The sequence below is a fragment of the Aethalodelphis obliquidens genome, unplaced genomic scaffold (assembly GCF_003676395.1).
Source record: "Aethalodelphis obliquidens isolate GAN/ISIS:26980383/991018 unplaced genomic scaffold, ASM367639v1 scaffold83, whole genome shotgun sequence".
NCBI classification, from domain to species: Eukaryota; Metazoa; Chordata; class Mammalia; order Artiodactyla; family Delphinidae; genus Aethalodelphis; species Aethalodelphis obliquidens.
In genome coordinates, this window is record NW_020838027.1 from 7,279,689 (window position 1) to 7,302,286 (window position 22,598).

The window sequence follows — 22,598 nt, forward strand, 5'->3', positions numbered from 1 at the left end:
AAACTTCCCCCGTGATGAGAGAGACTTCTTTTCTGTGGTCTCAAAATTTTGGTTGAAATCTAAACCTATGTTCCAAAGAGAGTCTTTAGACACACCCCATAGGACTTTCCAAACTCATCTGGGGACAGTTACCAACAGCCCACATAATGAAAAGTTCAAGACTAATTACAGAGGCAAATTCTTTGAAGGAATTTGTAGATGATGAGATTGCTGGCCTGTTTCCCCTCCTTCTGCCCAGGCCAAGTGGGGGAGGAACTGGAGGGCCCCTGTTTGCTGCAGGTGGACACAGTCTTACTCCCCAGTCTGTGTTGCTCAGCTATGGAAACTTGTAGATCCGGGGCTGACTGGAGAACAAGAGTGCTTGGAAGAATTTGACCTAAGTACCCTGTTGTGGACGGCAGAGAAACTTCTGTCTGAATGTTGCTTGGAGAGGTCTGGTGGTGGGAAGCTAGCTGAAATTGCCCCTAATGCCAGGGTAAGGAGGGGTAGATGCAGTGGATGCACATCGCAATTTCACCATTTGTTCAGTGGGTATAGGAGGAAGCAGAAGAAGGTAATGGGGTTTGAGTTGTCTACAAAGGGCTTTATTCTCAAGGGGACCCCAGAAGAAAGAGGTCCTGTGGAATGTTTCACCATAAGTTGAGAGTTAAGGTAAAGTTAAGAGGCCTTCCAGAGAGCATATCACCTGTATCAGGAAATGGTGCAGTGCAGAAATTCCTCAAGGGTGTATTTATCTGGGTGGGATCTCCTAAAACCCACAGAAGTGCCCCACAAGAGATAACTAGTATCTGGGTATCGTATCAGTCTGGGTTCAACAAGAGAAGCAGAACCAGTAGGGGATATATTTTTAAAAATTTATTGCATGGAATTGGTTCATGCCACTGTGGAGCCAACTAGGCAAGTCCAAAGCTCAAAGGGCAGGCTGTCAGGAAGGGCAGACTAGAGCTCTCCAGCAGGGGCTGGCACTGCTGTCCACAGGTGGAATTTCTTCTTTGTCAGGGAAGCTTCACCTCTGCTCTTAAGGCCTTTCAACAGATTGAACCCATCCCACCCAGATTATGATAATCTCCCTTGTTTACAGTCAACTTTTTATAGACTTTACTTACATCTAAAAAATACCTTCACAGCAACATCTAGACTAGTGTTTGATTGAATGACTAGGGACTATTGCCTGGCTGAGATGACACATCAAACGACCATCACAGGTATCCTCCACACAAAGCGAGGCCAGATAACAGAGTACCAGAAAGAGAGACTTTGCCTCTTTCTTCCAATCCCCATCTCCTGAGGCTAGAGGGATGCCTCACTTCCCCACTGTTGGTCTGTGGAAACAAGAATCAGACCTGAGACGGGGGACTTGCCTCATGGTCCAGTGGGTAAGACTCCACACTCCCAATGCAGGGGGCCCGGGTTCCATCCCTGGTAGGGCAACAAGATCCCACATGCATGCTGCAACTAAGAATCCTGCATGCCACAACTAAACATGCCGCAACGAAGATCCTGCACAACCGGGTCTCACAACTAAGACCCGGTGCAGCCAAAATTAATAAATAAATAAATATTAAGAACTGAGAGGAACGTAGGCAGAAATTTTGAATTGGTTATAAGATCGACATCTTGTTTTAGACTGTATTAAAGTTTTCAGGTATCAATTTGTATACACAGAAGTTGAGGATTGACAGAATGGTCTTATTTGGTTTTTGCACATGTATAAATTTAGGGTTTTTTTAAAAATTCAAAATTTATTTTCTCCTATCACAGTACCTTGTCCTTCGTTCCTTTTCTTTCCCCAAGTCATCCACTTTAAAAACATGCGTGATAATCTCTTGTGATTTTAATTGCCCTCTTGTGGTCAAAGTTGATGATTGCAGTGATCTAAGAGTTGCTAAAGCATTCAGTTCAAGGCCATTTCAGAGGGTACTGAGTTAAAGACCATTATTCCAGGTTTTTCTTTGTTTGTTTTGTTTTTAAATGGCCAATCATGGGTAGAATCTGTTATATCCAATCACTAGAGGAAGGAACATTTTCTTATTACCTTGATTCTAGAAAAATTCTTGCGTTGACTTTACTCAGCTACGAAGAGTTCATTTGTGGCAAATCATTCCCTTTGTCACTGTACATTTTCAAAATAGAAGTCTAGGATCATTTGATTAACAAGATTGCTTGTACACTGTGTTCAGGTCACTGCCAGTTAGAGATACTAGTCCTAGAATGACAATGAGTGAATAAGAACAAAAAAACATGATTACATTAAGTAACAAGGAAAGTGGAAGTATCAGTAAAAAGTATCAGTAGTGAAGAAAAGAACAGAAGAGGATAAAACAAAAACACATCATATTTTTAATAAAAAGATGACATTTGATTATAGAAAATGAAGCTTTCTGAAAAGTAGGAGAGAAAGGAGAAGTAGGGTAGAATTAAGTGCTAATCTTGTTATCATTTTGGAATAGTTCATAGTCACATATACATAATTCCAGTATATGGCACAGAATCATCAGAGCCACAGACACAGTGCTAGGTCCCCAGGCCTTTTCTGTCCTTAAGGAATAAAATGTAATTTAACCCCCTACCCCATTTTGAAAGACAAAAGCCATGCTATCCATTTTTCTGTTTGTTTAAGTGCCTTTTGTGTTGAGTTATCCAAATCAGGAAATCTTTCCTTAGTGTTCTGTAGAAAACACTTGGCTGGAAATCAGGAGCTCTTTCACTATTTGGTTGATACATAGCAATGACATATTTGCAATGTCAGCTACCTTTTCTGTTCTGTGCCTCCCTCCCATACCTACATCTGGCATTCAGTGTTCCTAAAACCTATTTTCATTTAGAGTGCATTTCTTCTGAATCACTTTTTTTTTTTTTTTAAATATTGAGTGGAGTTCCCTGTGCTGTACAGTAGGTCCCTGTTGCTTATCTATTTTTATTATTTTATTTTATTTTATTTATTTATTTATTTTTGGCTGTGTTGGGTCTTCGTTTCTGTGCGAGGGCTATCTCTAGTTGCGGTGAGCAGGGGCCACTCTTCATCGCAGTGCGCGGGCCTCTCACTGTCACGGCCTTCTCTTGTTGCAGAGCACAGGCTCCAGACGCGCAAGCTCAGTGTCCATGGCTCGCGGGCCCAGATGTTCCGCGGCATGTGGGATCTTCCCAGACCAGGGCTCGAACCCGTGTCCCCTGCATTGGCAGGCAGATTCTCAACCACTGCGCCACCAGGGAAGCCCCCTGAGTCACTTTTATACTCCATGTTCTTATATACAATATTGTGTTCTGTGTCATCATGCGCTGCTGGTAATGCAGCATTTCCTCAAAGAGGACCTCACTATTGTCTCTGAGATTGTTTGCCAAGCTGACAACCATTCAGTAGGTCTTCATGCTAACACTGTTTTGACCTTACTAGAAGATGTCAAGGGAGCGTTTCAAACAACAATCAGAATTCCAGTTCCTTTTTCAAATGACTCATTAACTAAACCATTGAGAGATTAAAGTCATTTAATGGAAAGGTCAATGGGAAAACAACCAAGTTCATACATGAACAAGGAATGACGACCGCCTGACAGCTACTGTGTAAAATACTGTGGCAGACTGTGTTTCCAAAGGTGGCTGCATGTCTTCCATCAAACATGCTCTTTAAAAACAAAGAAACAAATGCCTTTATTGGGGTATAAATGATGTACCATAAACTACACATATTTGAAGTGTACAAAATAGTGAGCCACAAGCTCTTCTGCACTGTGTCCTTGCCACATCAAGAAGTAGAGCACATTTTCCCTACTCTTCATTCTAGATTGAATATTTGTTGCACTTATCCTTTCTTTGTCTCACTATCATTTACTGAGTTTTCGTGTAGGGCAGATATCTTGTAAGTTCAGATTTCTTCAGGAACTAGGCAATTCCCTGGCCGTCCAGTGGTTAGGACTCCGGTGCTTTCACTGCCAGGGCCCAGGTTTGATCCCTAGTTGGGGAACTAAGATCCCACAAGTCGTGTGGTGAGGCCAAAACAACACAAAAAAACAGATTTCTTCAGGAACTATACTTGAGGAGTACTACCTAAGGAACTTCACCCCCAAACCCCATTCACACCTGATTTAGATGGTGAGATCCTAGAGCATCCATAATAGGATGAGATTTTCTGGGGAGAGGCTAAGTGTATTTTGTATGTGGGGGAGAGATGTGATTTTGGTTTTTTTTGTTTTTTTTTTGTTTTTTTTTTGCGGTACGTGGGCCTGTCACTGTTTTGGCCTCTCCCGTTGCGGAGCTCAGGCTCCGGACACGCAGGCCCAGAGGCCATGGCTCACGGGCCTAGCCACTCCGTGGCACGTGGGATCTTCCCGGACCGGGGCACGAACCTGTGTCCTGTGCATCGGCAGGCAGACTCTCAACCACTGCGCCACCAGGGAAGCCCTGTTGTTTTTTAACTTATTGAATTTTGGGGTGGTTTGTTATGCAGCAACAGATAAATAAAATAGATGTTATCCACTGTCGGATGTATCCCAGTTTCAGGGATGTTAAGGTGTGAAGAATATGCAATTTAGAATTGATGAAATACAAAAATAGAAACATATGCAAATTACATGAATAAGTACTTTGGAGAAGAAGAAATGTTAATGGCTCATATGAAGAGATGCTCCACCTCACTAGTAATCAGAGAAGTAAAAATTAAAGCAATCAAGAAATAAGACTTTTTATTTAAAAATAGTGCAAAAGTTAGAAAGTTGGTTAAATGTTGGCAAGAATATAATGGAAATGGGAATCCTTTATGTACTATTGGAGGGAGTATAGATTGGTTGCAGCCATTTTAGAATACTTTCTTGCTGAATTCTGAAATTAAGTTTGTATATATCATTTCACCCAACAATTTCAATCCTAGCTGTATATTTGAGAGAAATTATCAAACAGCTCAATAAACTGGCATGTATCAGGATATTCAAAACATTTGTCAACAGAATTGAAAATTTCCCAAACTGAAGGTCAAAGAAAAAAAGATTAAAAAAAATAGAACAGTAAATCAACTGTACTTCAAAAAAAGAAAATAGAACAAAATATCTGAGAACTGTGGGACAGTTACAAAAGGTGTAACATACAGGTAATGGGAATACCAGAAGGAGAAGAAAAAGAGAAAGGAATAATTGATCTGCTAAGAGATGAGGGAAAATGGAATCATAAAAAATGCTCACTTGAAATCGGAGAAGGCAATAAAAGAGTGGATGATAAAAGATAAATAACAAGGGCAATAAATAGAAAAGAGTTTAAATATTTTAGAGATTAACTATATGAAAAATCAACTTAAATGTGAATGGTCTAAATACATAAACTAAAAGACAGATGCTACTACAGAGGATAAAAAAAAACAAGACCCAACTATATGTTGTCTACAACAAACCCACTTTAAGTATGAAGACACAGATAGATTAAAAGTAAAGATATGCCACGCTAACGTTAATTTTTTTAAAAGCCTGAAGCAGCTATATTAATTTCAGATAAAGTACATTTCAGAGCAAGGAAAACAGTCAAGGATAAAGAGGGGCATTCCATAATGCCAAAGGGGCCAGTTCTCCCAGAAGATTGATAATTTGAATAGGTCTATATCTATTAAATAACTTGAATCAATAATTAACAATCTTTTGAAACAGAAACACCAGGCCCAAATGGTTTCACTGGTGAATTCTACCAAACATTTAAAGAAGAAATAATACCAATTCTCTACAATCTCATCCAGAAAATAGAGGTAGAGGGAAGACTTCCTAACACCATAACCAGGGCAAGACATTACAGGGAAGGAAAACTACAGACTCTCTCATGAACAAAAATGCAAAAGTCCTCAACAAAATATTAGAAAATTGTATCCACCAATGTGTAAAGATAATTCTCTACATCATGAAAAGTGAAATTTATTCTAGGTATGCAAGGCTAGTTCAACATTTGAAAATCGCTGAATGTAATCCACCACATTAACAGGCTAAAGAAGAAAAATCATATGCTCATAACAATACATACAGAAAAAGCGTTTGACAAAACCTAACACCCATTTATGATAAAAATTCTCACCAAACTACAAATACAGGGGAACTTCCCCAATTTGATAAAATAAAATCACCCAAACCCCACATCCAATTATATTAATGCTGAGAGACTAGATGCTTTCCCCTAAAATTTGGAACAAGAGAGAGATGTCCCCTCTAACCACTTCTCTTCAACATTGTCCCAAAAGTTCTAGCTAATGCAACAAGAGAAGAAAAGGAAATAAAAGCTATACAGATTAGTAAGGAAGAAATAAAAGTGTCTTTGTTCACAGATTATGTGATTGTCTATGTAGAAAATTTGAAAGAATTGAACCTCAAGAGAGGTTTGGGGCAGGGTTTCCTGTCTTTTGATTTTAAAAGAATAAACAGGGGAATAACAATTTAAGAAGGAAGAAAGCCAATTAAGAGACTAAGGTTTCTAACTAGAATGACTAAATGCTTAAAACATTTCCCCAGACCAAAACAATTCTTCCAGGCTGGGCAGAGAGGTCAGTAATTTCCTTGGGGGAATTAACAGAGAAGGTTTGCATGGAGCACCTGGTAGGCTGGATCCCAGGCCCAGCCACTTGTTCTTTGTCAAATATTCCTATCCCTTTGAACAACAGGGAGGCCACAGGGTGGTGGATCTAAAACAGTCATGTAAACTAAAGACAGATGACTGCCGTGGGGTGGGATGCAATACCTTGACCCTGTATTAGATCACCAGGTAGGAAGAACCCCAGAATATTTGAGATAAATTTCCTGTAGTCTAATGGGGCTGGGGTTTAGAGTCACATTTCATTCACAGAAGACAAAGAAATGTAATATTTCATGTAGAATATACTGATTCTAAGAAAACCAACCAACCTCCCTCCCCGCCCCTCCGCCATACACACATACACACACAAATAAAATCACTATTCCCAGAATGCAATTCTGTGGACCAGTAAGGACAATTTGTGTGCTAGTTACCTTATTTTGTTGTCTTCTCACTATAAGTTTCCATGATTATTTTATTCCTCTCCTTCTCTCTTCTCTTTGCCTAACTTTTTTTTACAAAGTTTTTTTACAGTTAATAAAGCAGCAGTACTCATATTTTTTAACCTTTGCTGCCACCCTGTGGCTATCTTTCATTACTGTACATGAAAAGAGGGCATCTAAGAACTTCTGCTAAGGTATCAGATTAGGGACAAGCATAAGGGAAGCACATTAAAAAAAAAAAAAAAAAATTGGCAGAACATCCGAGATGGTCTTTCACTATAATGCTCAGAATCTGAGGCATGAATCTAGTATATGCTGTATGTGTCTCTTATGTATCAGTATTTGTCCTTTAAAATCCTTTTAGTTTCTGTCTAACCTTATCTTAGTAGTCCCCCATTCCTCCTCTTAGTTCAAACTAAGATGCATAATTAATCACATTAATTGTTGACCCTAACTTGCCATTAGTGTCAATTATGGCTTTTAATGGACTCGAAAAAACACTGCATAGGAAGCTGAACCTATTTATAGTAGGCCCATATATTAAAATTTCTTTGTAGACTTTCATTTTGGTCTAGAACTTGTTATATTAATGCGAAGCATTCTGGCTTTCTCTAAGTGTTAAAAATGAAAGAATCAGTTTTAAGAAGTAGAATATATTCACAGCCCATTTTCCACACACATTTTTCCTGAGAAATAAGGGCTACTGTAATTGTCTCCTTACCACCTGTCCCTACCACTGTAGCCCCTTTCTGCTTCTTGTTACCATCTTAAATCAAATATGATCATGCCACTATCCTGTTTTTAAAAGATTCCATTGGCTTCCTATTACTTATAGGATAAAACATAGACTTCTTTGAACACCCTTGATAAATCAGTCTCAACTGATCTGTCAAGCCTCATTTTTAATCGCTCCCATAAACACTGCGTTTTCTTTTCTTTTTTTTTTTGCGGTACGCAGGCCTCTCACTGTTGTGGCCTCTCCCATTGCCGAGCACAGGCTTCGGACGCGCAGGCTCAGCGGCCATGGCTCACGGGCCCAGCCGCTCCACGGCATGTGGGATCTTCCCGGACCGGGGCATGAACCTGTGTCCCCTGCATCGGCAGGCAGACTCTCAACCACTGCGCCACAAGGGAAGCCCTTACTAGTTTTAAATTAGAAACTAATCAGAATACACAAAGTGAAAAACATAATAAACACTTTTTAAACTATTGTTATCCATAAAATTATAATTCATTAATTTTTTTAGCTGAACTTGGTAATTAAGGTAATTTCATTCATTTCTAAAAATGACCTGCAAAATAAAGTACATCGGTAAGAGTGTCAACTTCTGGAAATTAAAATCTTGTATCTTTAATGTTATACCAAAAAGGACTCAAGCTCATTGTCCAGTGAAAATAATGACTCATTTATTCCCCTGCTAAAGTTCTTTCTCTGCCACACTGCATTTTTTTTAAGGATACATGAAGGACATCTTTTAATACAGTTCACAAGCATAGAGCCATTGTAGAGGGATTAAAGAAAACAGAAAAACAAAAAAACTGGAATTCAAATCCAGGCTTTACTATTTTTTTTAAATTGTTTCTTCTGAGTTTTAAGGTAAATTAAGCAAATTTACTCATTGAACATTTCAAGTGAAAATCAATTTTTTTTTTTTTTTTTTTGCCTAAGGGATTATATAAACTTTCCATTGATTTTGCTGTGATTCTCTCCTTCCTTGATCCATCTGGGTAAAAATTGCCATTTATGTGTAAAGGATTAAGAATTTTATCTAATGGAAGAAGAGTTTCTGAATGTTCTAATTCAGAGCCAGTTCATTCATTTTATCTGCTCTGTAGTATTACAGGGCACAATACTACATTTTATTTAGCCATTTTAATACTCAAACTGTGGTTTCTAGTTTTTCTTAGTAACAGTACTGTAATGAACATTCTTGTGTAGTCTCCTTATTTACATATGGAATATTTCTTTATGGCAGATGCTCAGAAGTGGAATTGTTACCAGTGTATGCATATTTTAGAATACTAACAAATTGCCCTTCGATGTATATAATCCCTTTCTGCAACCTTGCCAAATTAAAAAAAAAAGTATTTATTTATTTATTCTTTATTTTGGCTGTGCTGAGTCTTATTTGCGACACACGGGATCTTCGTTGCGGCATATGGACTCTTAGTTGTGGCATGCAGCCTTCTTAGCTGCAGTATTCGGACTTCTTAGTTGGGGCATGCGGACTCTTAGTTGCAGCATGTGGGATCTATTTCCCCAACCAGGGATCGAACCTGGGCCCCCTGCATTGGGAGCGTGGAGTCTTACCCACCAGGTCACCAGGGAAGTCCCAACCTTGCCAAATTTAATATTACCAAGCTTTAAAATTTTTCCTGATGTGATGTGTATAATGTTTTAATTTGCATGTTTCTGATTACTAATGAGGCTAGGTAACTCCTGTGTTTACCAACCACTTATATTTCCTTTAGTTGTGAACTGCTGTTTCATGTCCTTTGTCCATTTTTCTATTGATTTGTCTTATTCATGATGATTTATAGCCTTTAAAAGATATAGTGTAGACAGTAATACTTTTTTTGTTGAGGTATAGTTGATTTACAATGTTGTAAAAAGCAAAGTGATTCAGTTATATATATGTACATTCTTTTTTAGTATTCTTTTCCATTATGGTTTATCATATATTGAATATAGTTCCGTGTGCTATACAGTAGGACCTTGTTGGTTATTCATTCTATATATAATAGCTTACATCTGCTAACCCCAAACTCCCACTCCATCCCTTCCCCGACCCCCTCCCCCTAAACAAGTCTGTTCTCTGTTAGACACTAATACTTTATTGTTTATTTGAATTAAAAATATCTTCTCCCAGTCTGTCTTTTGTTCATCTAAAAAAATTTTTTTTGACCCTTGTTTGTAAGTGATGGTTTATCTGGGTATATATTTTTAGATTTGAAGTTATTTTCTCTCAATATTTTGAGTATATTATTTCGCTATCTTCTGGCTTCAATTATTGCTTTTGAGTGGTCTGTTCATTCTAATATATGTTCTCTGTCTTTGTTTTCGAAATTTTCACTCTGATATGCCTAGCACTGGATTTTTTATTTTTGTGTTTTTATTATGGTGAAATATATAGAATAGAAAAGTTGCCATTTCAACCATCATTTAAAAGCACAGTTCAGTGGCTTTAATCATATATGCAATGTTGTATAACCATCACCACTATTTATCTCCAAAACTTTTCTGTTACTCTTAAGAGCAGCTTTGTACCTGCTAAACAATAGTTCCCCAATCTTCCACCTGCCCCCAGTCTCTGGTCTCCTCTAATCTACTTTCTGTTTCTATGAATTTTTCTATTCTAGATATTTCATGTAAGTGGAATCATACAATATTTGTCCTTTTGTTTCTGGCTTATTTCACTTAGCATAATGTTTTCAAATTTCATCCATGTTGTAGAAATGTCAGAACTTTATCTTTTTTCATAGCTGAATAATTTTCCACTGTAGGTATATACCACATTTTAGTTATCCATTCACCTGTTGATGGACATTTGATTACCACCTTATTGTGACTAATGCTGCAATGAACAATGGTGTACCAGCAACTGGTTGAGTTCCCTTTTCCAATTATTTGGAGGTGTGTCCTTAGGACCAGAATTGTTGAATCATATGATAATTTTATGTTTAACTTTTTGAGGTACCACCAAACTTTTTCACAGTGGCTGCACCATTTTACATTCCCACCAGCTGTGGGAACAAGGGTTACAATTTTCTACATCCTAGGCAACACTCGTTAATTTTTAAAACAATTATGGCCATTTTTTAGGTATGAAGTGGTATCTCATTATGGGTTTGATTTGTGTTTCCCTAATGACTAATAGCATTGAGCATCTTTCATGTACTTATATGCCATTTGTATAACTTCTTTGGAGAAATATCTATTCAAGTGCTTTGACATGTTTTAACAAGTCTTCTAGGTAATTCTGATGCACACTAAACTTTGAAAACCAAATGACTAGAAACTAATGAACTACTACCACAAATAACCTAATAAGATAATTGGAACTGACTGGAGTAAAGGTGTTAGGTTTTTATTGTAAGACTATTTGATGGATCAGGGTGAACGTGTGCTGTTCAATTTTAAAGAACTTGTTTCTTGTCTTCTTAAGTAGACAAAGGCTGAGAAGAAATGGATAAACATTTGGGGAAAGGATGAGGAGAAATCAAATACAAGGAGGAAAAAGGGAAGCAAGAGCAAGAAAATACTTTTCACAAAACAAGATACGAAGAGTATTTGGGATTTAAGACCAAATGAAGATTATGAGGTAAGATATCTTTAATTGTACTTTATAGAGTAAGTATTCTTTCTCCTTGTATAGATTGGCAGGTGCTGAATTCAATATTTCTTCTTAGACTTAAGCTTCTTATTCACTGGATTTTAGTTTACTTTTCAGAATAGTAAATATGTTCAAACAGTTCAGTAGTCAAATAATTTTAAATGGTATTCTCTAAGTGGTCTCCTTCCCATCCTTGAAAACTTCCACTTACTTTATACTGTTTCTGTAGGAAGATAAATACTTTTTTAGTAGCTTTTTTTTTTTTTCTGGTGGGTATCATTCTAGTCTTAGTTTATTTAAGTGCAAAAAAAAAAAAAAAAGGACATGTTATTTCCTCTCCCACCCTTTTATTATAATATGAGTCCATAATATGTACCCTGTTCTTAGCTCTACTGTTTTCTCCTAACAGTATAATCCTGGGGATATTTCTTTAATGATACATAGAGTGCTTCCTCATTCTGCTTCCAGCCACATATTTTGCCATCATTTAGATGTTTCCTAACATATTCTGAATTCTTGTGACCTCTTTCATACAGTAAACTGTCATACTCTAATCTTCCAGGATTAACTTTTGATTTATCAGTGGGGTTTAAATAAACATAAAAGTCATTTATTCTTGCAAGGTGGATCAAGTATTCTATTTCTTTCTCTTTGAATTCCTGCCATAACCACCCAATTTCCCTGAGGCACAGGGTTGCCCTGAGGCACAGGGTTGCCTCTGACCAAGTCACTCAAGGTGGGGAAGGATGAGTTTGGTGATGAGGCAAATGTGAGAAAATGCAAGCATATAGGGCTTCCCTGGTGGTGCAGTGGTTGAGAGACCGCCTGCTGATGCAGGGGACACGGGTTCGTGCCCCGGTCCGGGAAGATCTATTTTTTTTTTTTTTTTTTTTGCGGTACGCGGGCCTCTCACTGTTGTGGCCTCTCTCGTTGCGGAGCACAGGCTCCAGACGCGCAGGCTCAGCGGCCATGGCTCACGGGCGCAGCCGCTCCGCAGCATGTGGGATCTTCCCGGACCGGGGCACGAACCCGTGTCCCCTGCATCGGCAGGCGGACTCTCAACCACTGCTCCACCAGGGAAGACCGGACCTTATTATTTTTAAAAATAAAATATAAAACTCTATATAAACTGACCCCTGAACATCTCTATCTCACTTACTGTCATGTCTCCACATCCTTTTACAGAAAGAGTAAATCTCAATTCACAAAATTCGATGTAGTCAAGATATGTCACTCTTTAAAATTCTACCTATATCAGTAGGCTGGTGGCAAATCCATTTTCAATTATAATTAGACCTTTCCCCAGGGTAAAGAACACAATGTGAAAATTCATGGCTCAAGAGGATGCACGGGTCCAGGTTTTCCTGGTCACAAAAATAGTGTCCAAAATCTTACAATACAAATGAAAGAAAAATGAAGCAAATTATAAATGAATTCATAGAGAGTGCTTGATAATTGCAAGAATATCAGACCTTGGATGTGGTACGTCAAAACTTGAGAAGGTCACTGTGCCTGGAGTCCATCTTGGTAATAAATAGTTTGCAGTTCTTATCATGTAGTATTATAATAAGCCAAATATGTATCCTTTTCGTTTACTCTGCAGTATAATTTCTCTAAGGAAGGAATCCCATTTTATTGAATTCTGTATCATAGCATGGAATATAGTGCCTGACACACAGGAAGTAATCAGGAAGTGTTTCTGGAATGAATCTTTTTGGTCCAAGGAGACACAATGATTGATTTGCAACAAGTGTACTCTTCAAGTACATTTGCAGTCATGATTTGCAATGAACAAAGAAAAAAGGACTAGAACTAACAGGTAAAATTTATTTTAATCCTGTTAATTTATTTTCTTTTGTCATACTCCTAATTTTTAAAATATTTCATGCCCTGGATGGATGCTTAATTGATACTAATTATAACATTTATTCAGCTCTGAAATATGTTTTTTTCTTGGCTTTCTTGTCTGAAGTGGGCTGGAGAGACAGCATGGTTTGAGGTTATGAGTGTGGACTTGGAAACCAGACTTCTTGGTATTGAATTCTGGTTCAGCCCTTTACTAGCTGAGTAGCTTAGGGCAAGTTACACCTCTCTGTGCCTCACTCTCCTCATTTGTTATAAGAATACCTATTTCATAGAGTTGATATATTAATACCTCTGAGGTGCTTAGAGTAGAATCTAGCACAAAGGTGATAACATTTATCTTTCAATTTTGCCTAGCCTGGAGACAGAGCTAAGGGTGCTTGAACTTCAAGTCCTTTAGAGTTCTTAGTTTATAGCATCCAGGCTTCTGTCAGACTCAACCAGATGAAGACTAGGACTCTAGGACTTTTCAGGGACCTTCTCTTCAAACTCCAGAAGCTTCTGCCCCTCCATCCATATAATGGATGATTTTAATACTTAATGCCTCTGAATACCTTCTTGAGTTTGTATCCATCCTTTGGTTCTGGCTCAAAGTTGCAGAAAAAAGATGTAACAGTCCTATTTGGGCTTTGAATCCTATATATTCTTTCTTCTAGGAAAACTCACTTCTACTTGAATCACCTCTTCAGCATTTTCAATCTGTCATCCTTTCTTGAATCTGAAACCCAAGGTTAACTGACTGATCACTTGTATTGGTCAATGGCAGATTTGGTTCTGAGGTCACGTAACTTCCAATTCAAATCAAGTCCCAATTAATTATGCTGCCTCCCAATGTTGGACATATTCAACTTTCTATTTCATATTTCCCTTTAATGTAGAAAGTCTTTCTTTGTCAAGTCAGCCTTTTATTCTCTCATAAATCCACTCTTCAGCTTTTTATTAGGGTAATCCTATAACCAAACTCACTTTACATGCTCCTAGTACATAATCCAATACTTTCTTCTTTTCCCTGCAACCTCTAAATGAAGCCTACTGTGACCACCACCTCTGTAATGTTTTTCATTTTTTGAAATCCTTTAGCCCTTGATTGCTGTGAATTTTTATCTCAGGAGTCTATTGGGAATCACATGGAAGTGTAATAAGTGTTTATTGAATAAATGAGTAAACAGTAATATGGGCTGGCCAGAGAAAAAGGTTTATTCAACAAGCCTTCAGAGATATAAAAACTCTTTTCTTCCATGGAGATCTGAGTCTGTGGAACAGGGACTCCAGCAAAGCAGTTTTCATTGATGTGGTCTTTAAGCATTTCCAGTGTCTGTGATAGTGGAAAGAATAGAAAATTAAGATGGACTTGGGTTTCCAGAACAGTGAATATTCCTTCCTTTAGATCTGGGTAGCATGGTTCCTGAGGAAATCCAATTAGTATAGTGGGAAATGAGATCCGTTACTTAAAATTATCTAATATGCAATTCTGTGAACTGTCTGAGGTATGACTATCAGGGGCCCTTTCCCAATAAATGTATTTTTCTATAATAAGTTGCACTGTGAACAGTATGATGTCTATGAGAAATATTGAGCTAGAATTTTATGGAGGAGATTTGAGGGACAAGCCAAAGGGGTTCTGACTCCATCTGGAAGGAGTATGAATTGCTTACCTTTGCTGCAAGGAGCACTGTACTCAGCAACGGCAAACTCATCTGAATAAAAACAAAAATAGGAGAAGTGAGAGGGAAAGTGAACATCTATGTTACAGGTCAGTGAAAGAATCTTTATTGTGGGAAGAATTGCAACAGAAACCTCAGCAGAATTCATTTGATGTGCTGCTTTCTGTCTTATATTTTCAAATACTTTATGTTATGCTTTCCTTTACCCTAAACTCCTGAAGGGTAAGAGTACAGATTACACTTATTTAAATTTCATATTGTCCTACAGTTGATTTTATCTGAAGAAAAGGGAACTAAATATCTTACAGGTGCTTTGTATTAGTAATAATATATTTATATCAGACTTGATAGAGACAAAATGAAGTGATGAGAGTGATTAGTGCAATGAATTGCCCCAACACATCTCTCAAATCTAAATTTCTGTGATCAGGTATTTAATTTCTGTGTGAACTTTGCTTTCACTCACCTGTCTCATAATAATCATAGACTTTCACTATGGCTGGTTTCAGATCCCTTACTGGAATGTCTTGAAGAACCGTGAAGGACAAGCTCAGGGTCTGATTTGTCACCTATAAAGCAAAAGGGAATTAAATGACTCTCCAGGGAGCTTTCCTCTCTCTTCTTTGAGTGAATTTAAGTATTCATCTATTTTGGGGAAAAACTTTTTATCAACTAACAGGGTACTTAACTTGGGCCAAAAGCTCTCAGAGTAGGTGAAAACTTCCCCAAATTGTTTCTTAAATAACTAAAACTATTCATATACTCCCGTCAATGTGAGTGCATACCTCTGTTCATAGGGGTGAATGGTGCAGGCTTTTTATTGTTTGAATAGCTGTGTTTATTTTTAAGTATCAGAGATTCAGTACAGCTTCACTACTCTATCTTGTAGAAATACTTGTGTCGACTCAAAACGGAATATAAAAGGTGGATCACTGCAGCCTATGTTTCATAAAATTCGTAAACTATAATATCCGTCAATGTAGGAATGAATAAACTATGCAACAACATACAACTGTAAAATCAGATTGGTTTATTGGTGCACTGGTCTTGTTGTTTTATGGTCTAAGTCCTTGCTGAGATTGATAGCATATCGCCCTTTTGTCTTTTTGATGTGCTGTTGATACAATAGTTGACTAATAATGGTTACTTCCTTATATGTGTCTTCAAAATAACTTGTGCACATAATGAGCACCTTTTGTGGAGAATTTCTTGCTTATGGGGTCCTAGAAATATTCATATCCCAATATTATAACAAGTCATTTCTTCCCATAGTCCCAGATGAAATATAAATAGAGAAGGAGAGGAGAATATTCACTGGACCTAGTGTTAGAATTCTCAAATTTTTAGCATGGAGGTGATGTCTCCAAAATGCCTTCATTCACTTCCCAGGTAGCTCATTATCCATATTTTTTTTGGATAGGATGGCAGGGCTCTCACCTTATCCAGGTAAATCAAAACATGGTTGTTGCTGACTTCTGTTCGGCTCACGTGGTTAGATGTTTCAAGCTGAAGAAAATTAAGACATCACAAATGTTAATAAACAGAAGAAAACCCTGGGGAACCAGAGAAAAGAAGAATGTTTATTACCAAATTAAGCCTGAGGGTAAAATTTCTTCAAATGCTTTTTGTAAGCAAAGGCAATAATGTGGCAGAATTAAAAATGAAAGATAATTGGGATGCACGGTTTAACTTTAATACGACACAGGACCTATGTGTAAATTGATTTATTTGAAGAAAAGGGAACTAAATGTCCTAAACTTGGAAATTACCTATATTTCAAGGTTCTGTTCACATTCCATTCCTTCATGAAGGAGGTTTTTGTTTTTTTACTTTTTTTGCTTATTATAACTTGTAGCAATCTCAGTTTCCTCTGTACTTCTGTAATAGTTCTAGTTTATGTCAATCAATCTTTCTCATATTTTTTTCACTAGTTCATGTGTGTATGCTTTATCTTCTGAAGATTCTAAGCTCCATTAAAGCAGTAGCCTGCTGACAATTTTTTCCTAGTAGATGTGGCTCCTAGCAAAGTGCTGTTCATGACAAGAGATAGACCGTTGCTGTGGGTGTCCCTAAAGCGGTGGACAGGAAGGCTGCTGGAGCTGGCAAGGTCACCAGGTCTGCCCAGATAGTTCAGAAGGCTAAATGAGTATGATCCCTAATACCTGCCACCCCAGTTTGATCAATGGTGGAAGCCCAGTCTCAAAACCGTCTGAGTTGACCATTGAACTTAGTAGTGAAAGACTGGTTAATGATAACAATGTATCGTAAAACTAGAAGAAAAGGAGAATGTTTTATGGATCATTTCTTTTTCTGTGGGCGGCAGTTTTGAGTTATTAGTTTTTAAAATTAGTATTTTTATTAATACCTTAATGGAAACTTGACCAAAAATCCATCATAAAATTTTGAGACCCATTTAAACAAAGTTAAATGAGAAAACAAACAAACAAACCCCCATATAAATGTGCTAAATTATATTTCTCCTTTTGCAGACAGTAATGTCTTTGATAGAAGTTAATTTAATAGTATTTTTATATTAATGTTTTCTTAGTCTAGAGATACATAAAATATTAAATAAAATAGGGTCTCCTAGGCTTATAGTAAACCTACCATTTTCACTGTTGGTTTCAAGGGAATGAAGCCAGATACCATTTTCACGTCAGCAATCACCATGTTGGAGGCTGGACGTCTTCCAGTGTAACTAAAGATCCAGGGAAGAAAGGAATTAGGATTTTCTGTGTTATTAAATATTTTTTTCTATGTCCACAGTAAGCACTCAACAGCCCTGAAAAGTACCAGAAGTCTTCCTAAATTTCCTACCAAGTAGCTCAAAAAACTGTCTGTGCATTAGAATCTTCAGGGGAGCCTGTTAAAGCCACAGAGACCAGGCCTATACTCTAGACCTGATGAATCAGAATTTCATGGGTGTGAACTCTGAGGATCTGCATTTTAAGGAAGCTCTGTAAGTGATGCTTAGCTGGGCATGAGACTGCTAGTCTGTCGCAGTTATTTGTTACATATACTTTGTCTTTTTTCCTGAATAGTATCCCCAACCAGGTTATAATATTCTTGAGGACAGACACAAATAGCCCTGTAGGTATTTGAATATGGCTGCTTATGTATGTATTTTCCCCAAAATTGATTATTTTATATATAATCTGAGATTTAATTATTACCAGTAGGAATTCTAACTAGAGAGTCACTACTTCCTTCTATTCGCGCTTTTCAAGAAGTCTCCACTTCTGTCCCAGATAAAGCAAGAATAATATAGGATTTCATTACAATAGAATGAAATCAGGATGAATAATTACATTAGAATAAAGTCAGGAATTCAGGTTAGAGGTTCTTTATTTATTATTGAGGGGACTTAATAAGCTGTAAATAATGAGACTAGACACTAATAGATCCTGGAGTTGGGGGATGTACAATGTAAGCCCCATCACTGAGAGATTCTGTGTCAACACGAGAACACGTTGCTTTTTCAATAAAGGTAGAACAAACGTTCACTGTCACCCTGCTCTGCTTAATGCGGAGTTCCAGTAAGAAGATTGGTTGTTACACCCAGAACTGCGTGATGCAGTCAGAGATCTTACCTGACTCTCAGTGAGATTTGGAAGCTGGTGTGAGCTCTGGACCCATCACAAGTTTGGGGCAGCGTCTGCACCTCCAAAGCAAATGGGAACTCTTCCTTTCTCGGGAGAATATTGTATTTCAAAGATGTCTGTGGAACAGACAAAAATCTGTGATTTTTCCCTTGCCCAGGATTCCTCCCAACTTCCTCAACTCTTTCTTTGATTTGCCCCATCATTTGCTGTGTTAGGCCTTCTCAGTGACAATGTTACTCTGGACCTTTTGTCCCCACCTGCCCCTGGAATCTCACCTGGAGGTAAACACATCCTTCTCCTGTCGTTGTCATACTGTATTCTCCGGGCACCTCTGGCAATGAAACCTGCTGTAGTAACAGGAGGTTGCTGTTGTCCACTTGGAATTTTGTGGAAAATGTCCCTGAAGATTGGATGGTCACCTGTGTAGCCTTCCCAGTCCTGGTGAAAGTGGCTGCTCCATATTTGGACAAAGCATGGAGAGCCACCACGGTGTCCTGGAAGAGACAGGTGAGGGAACCCACTTAGGCATGACAACCCTTTGAAGACCCAAAGGCCCATGTTAGCTGCCACAAAAGGGGCTTTGATTTCCTATTTCCTGTTTCCCTCACTGCTTAAATATTGAGGTTCTCATTTCAAGATTGATTGTAATCCTTAGATAGATGACAGAACCATAACCTTCACATATCTGCCTTGTACTATATGCTTTAGAAATTTATTTCTCAGAAAATCGATTCTTTTCTCTCTATAAATATATGTGAGGTATACAATGTGGAGAATATATATGAATGGGAATTATTTATTAGCATTAGCTGTTTGCCTAAGATGTCTTTCTTGATAACTGTGGTCATATCTGTCACCACCCAACCAAAGTTTAGTTTGGCTCTCACCCCAAGCTACACTCTGCTCTGCTGCTGAGGTCAGTGCCCTGAGAAAACCCAGGGTCCTTTGCAGCCATGATCAGGGTCATGCTTCGGTTTCTCCAGAGGAAATAAAAAATGAATAATTATAATTATATTCTGGATTTGTTGACATTTTTATTTGGTTCTCTCTTTTTCATCAGAAGTTTGGATCCCCCTCCAGCGGGCAGGTCATATTCTCAATTCTCATCCACATTGAACCTGGCATCCTTCAAATAATAATTTTCTAAGAAATGAATGATAACTTTTAACAAAATTATTTTCTCCATTTATATGGAAAAATAAGAGATTAAATACAGTGGAAAAAGGATGGAATGTCTTTCTGTCACATTCTGCTTCTCTTTTAGGGTGCATACGCTAACCTCTGAATTCTCTGGAGATGAAACTCCCTGCTCTGTCTATATTGATGAATTTTTTACATATAAGGTTATATAGTTAGGCTCAGGAGGTTGGATGAATAAAGATAGTTCTTTATGCTCCCAATGAACAAATGTTTGTATATTAAGAGGTGGATAGAGGAAGCATGAAATGTGTCAGCCTTAAAAGAAGCCAGTCAAAGTGGACCTAGAAATGGAGAGCTTTGCAAGGAGAGGTGATTGGTTTCTGAATAGTGTTTCTGGGAACAACTTGAAAGGACTCTTAGAACTTCCAGAAGAATGGTGGATTTTTAAATTCGTTCTGCTGTGGCCATTGTGTGTAGGGTCCTGGTGCCCCACTATTGCTTTAGGGATGTAGAGTTGTTACTGGAAATAGGAGCCTGTGATAAAAATATGGGATGGGGGTGGGGCAGAATTGGCATTTTCTTTTCAGCCCTCTTTTTTTTTTTTTTTGCGGTACGCGGGCCTCTCACTGTTGTGGCCTCTCCTGTTGCGGAGCACAGGCTCCAGACGCGCAGGCTCAGTGGCCATGGCTCACGGGCCCAGCCGCTCCACGGCGTGTGGGACCTTCCCGGACCAGGGCACGAACCCATGTCCCCTGCATCAGCAGGTGGACTCAACCACTGCTCCCCCAGGGAAGCCCCCTCAGCCCTCTTTGACTCTCATTTTTTCTTATTTCTCACCATCCTTGAATACTAATAACATTCTTCTCATTTCAAGTTATTCTTATCTTCATTTCTTTTCTTCTTGTATGTGTTTGCATCTTGTTCAAACATTTTTCTACCTGAAGATAAAGTAAAAGGCTCTCGCTAACCACAGACCTGGGTGGAGGAGAAGCCCCCCTGGGAGTTCTGCTGCCTTGAGATCCACTTCACGATGAGCGTGGCAGAGGTTAGGTCCTCCGAGGTCAGGGCAGGCTGGGCAGTGAGGTAAGCGAGGAGCACATAGGCTGTCATCTCCACTTCAGCAGAGGGAGCCCGGGGTTGGTACAACTGCTCCACTCGTGCCTTGGGTTTCTGAGGTCGTGTCCAGTGGACAGAATTATCTGGAGATGAGAAAAAGATTTGCAAGTGACCACATGTTCATATTTAACTTCAGGTAAAAGGACAAGGGCCAGTGCTGAAGTGCGGGTTGCCTTCCAGTGATAATCTCTTAAATCTTATCTGGCGACTTCCTGCCTACAGACAGCTGAACGAGGCTTGTCTCATCTGGGCTAAGGAGTCAGAAGCTGTGCCACTAGGTTTTCAAATGGTTGCGGTGGTTGCGTTGGTGGAAGAGAGAAATGGCAGAGCAAGTTCTCTGACTGGTTGTGGTAATTTCCAACATCTGAGGTTATCCAGACCCTGTCTAGGGCTTGTTCAACTTTCTGTAAAGCCTGTCCTCAGAGGTTTCTTATGAGGATCACAGATCACATGAGATAATGGAGTGTACACTCATTAGATTAAAAAAAAAATAGAGTAATCCTCAAAATAGCAAAGGCTGACAGGGTGTGAAATAACGGGAACGGATTTACACTGCTGTGGGAAGAAAACAGCTCTTTGGAGAGTAATCTGATGATATCCAGCAAAGGGGAAGATGTGTTTAGCCCGCTAATCAGCAGTTACGCTTTCTAAGTACAAGTCAGAGAAACTCACACACACCCTCAAGGAGATGGGTATATGAGTATTCATTGCAGCATGGTTTGCAATAGAAGTAAATAAGAAACAAGAAAAGATCCATGAGGAGAGACTCTCTAAATAAATTATGGCCTTTTTAATATATTGTAATGTATCATGCAGCAGTGAAAATGAACATACCCATACAGGAGACTCCTATCAGCCTGCCTAATGTTGAACTTAAAAAGCAAAAGGCAGACAGACAGACAAGGATCAAGCAGAAATACTCAGAAGGATGATACTTCTTATCTAAAGAGGAAAAATGTAAACATTCTGAATATTATTTAGGGATACATATGCAGTAAAAAGATAAAGAAATCCATGGAGTTTGGAATGACAAATTCAGGATAACAATTACTTTTGCAGGTAGGAATGGTACACAAGGGATTTTTCCAGCATTGGTAATATTTTGTTTCTTAAGCTGGAAGGGAAGTATTAAAGGTGTTTGCTTATTATTCTTTATGCCTTTTTGTATATATACAGTACATTGCCTCTTATCTTTGGATGTGTGACTTGAGTAAGAAATCCTTGAGTCCATAATGACATAGACAAAAGAAGAGAGGGGAAAGGGGTCCTGAGAGGTAGTCATGGGGTATTTTTGATATGGAATCCTTGATCCAGAGACTGTGGGATGGGAGAAAGATCCCGGGTGTGCTCTCACCTTCCTTTACGGCTTCCTCATCAAGTGACTTGAGGACTTCTCTCCTCTTTTCCTGGTTACCTGCCAGGGCAAAGGCATAGGCCAGCAGTGCCTTGGTGTAGACGTGGCTGCCTCGGGATCCTTCCTTGGCTGACTTCCAGGCTGACTCCAGGCAGAACAGGGCATTGCGGACGACAGGGTGCTGGGAAGGCAGAGCGAGAAGGGAGCGAGCTGTGTGAATAGGGGGGCTAGTGCTCCTGGATAAACACAGACCACAGCACAGAGGTCAGGAAGTTGTTGGAAAGCACTTGTCTTTCTAGCCTCATTCTTACGGATAGAGAGAATAGTATTTTTTTTTAATCTGTTAGTCTCACATTCATAAGGCAGGAATATAGACCATATCTTTAGAATTCGTTCTGCATGTGTGGTGATGGTGGTAGTGGGGTTGCTAGGGGAAAAATAGACTAGGGTCGTCACTGGGGAAGTGTAAATCTTTCTTAATGGACTAACTAAATTCTCTATTGATCTGGGAAGCATTGACATTGCATAGAAGGAATGCTGACAACTGG

The 22,598-nt window shown here is 38.7% G+C and overlaps 1 protein-coding gene and 1 long non-coding RNA gene across 3 annotated transcripts in view; one reads left to right on the forward strand and one right to left on the reverse strand.

The window, feature by feature from the left end:
• The window catches only part of LOC113612976 (uncharacterized), a 171,433-nt gene that overhangs the window by 26,308 nt on the left and 122,527 nt on the right, over positions 1-22,598 (forward strand). Inside the window, exons 4-5 of one of the 2 annotated variants that reach the window (XR_003430043.1) lie at positions 11,144-11,299; positions 12,915-13,130. This is a non-coding gene — a long non-coding RNA (uncharacterized LOC113612976). The remainder of the gene's footprint in view (positions 1-11,143; positions 11,300-12,914; positions 13,131-22,598) is intronic. The other variant, XR_003430042.1, reaches the window with a different exon arrangement.
• The window catches only part of A2M (alpha-2-macroglobulin), a 40,680-nt gene continuing 32,430 nt past the window's right edge, over positions 14,349-22,598 (reverse strand). The window contains exons 28-36 of the mRNA XM_027093320.1: positions 22,051-22,231; positions 20,556-20,779; positions 18,716-18,934; positions 18,429-18,556; positions 17,446-17,536; positions 16,276-16,344; positions 15,305-15,407; positions 14,830-14,871; positions 14,349-14,489 (exon numbers count right to left, since the gene is read on the reverse strand). Coding sequence (XP_026949121.1) covers positions 14,473-14,489; positions 14,830-14,871; positions 15,305-15,407; positions 16,276-16,344; positions 17,446-17,536; positions 18,429-18,556; positions 18,716-18,934; positions 20,556-20,779; positions 22,051-22,231 — 1,074 coding nt within the window. The 3' untranslated portion in view covers positions 14,349-14,472. The remainder of the gene's footprint in view (positions 14,490-14,829; positions 14,872-15,304; positions 15,408-16,275; positions 16,345-17,445; positions 17,537-18,428; positions 18,557-18,715; positions 18,935-20,555; positions 20,780-22,050; positions 22,232-22,598) is intronic.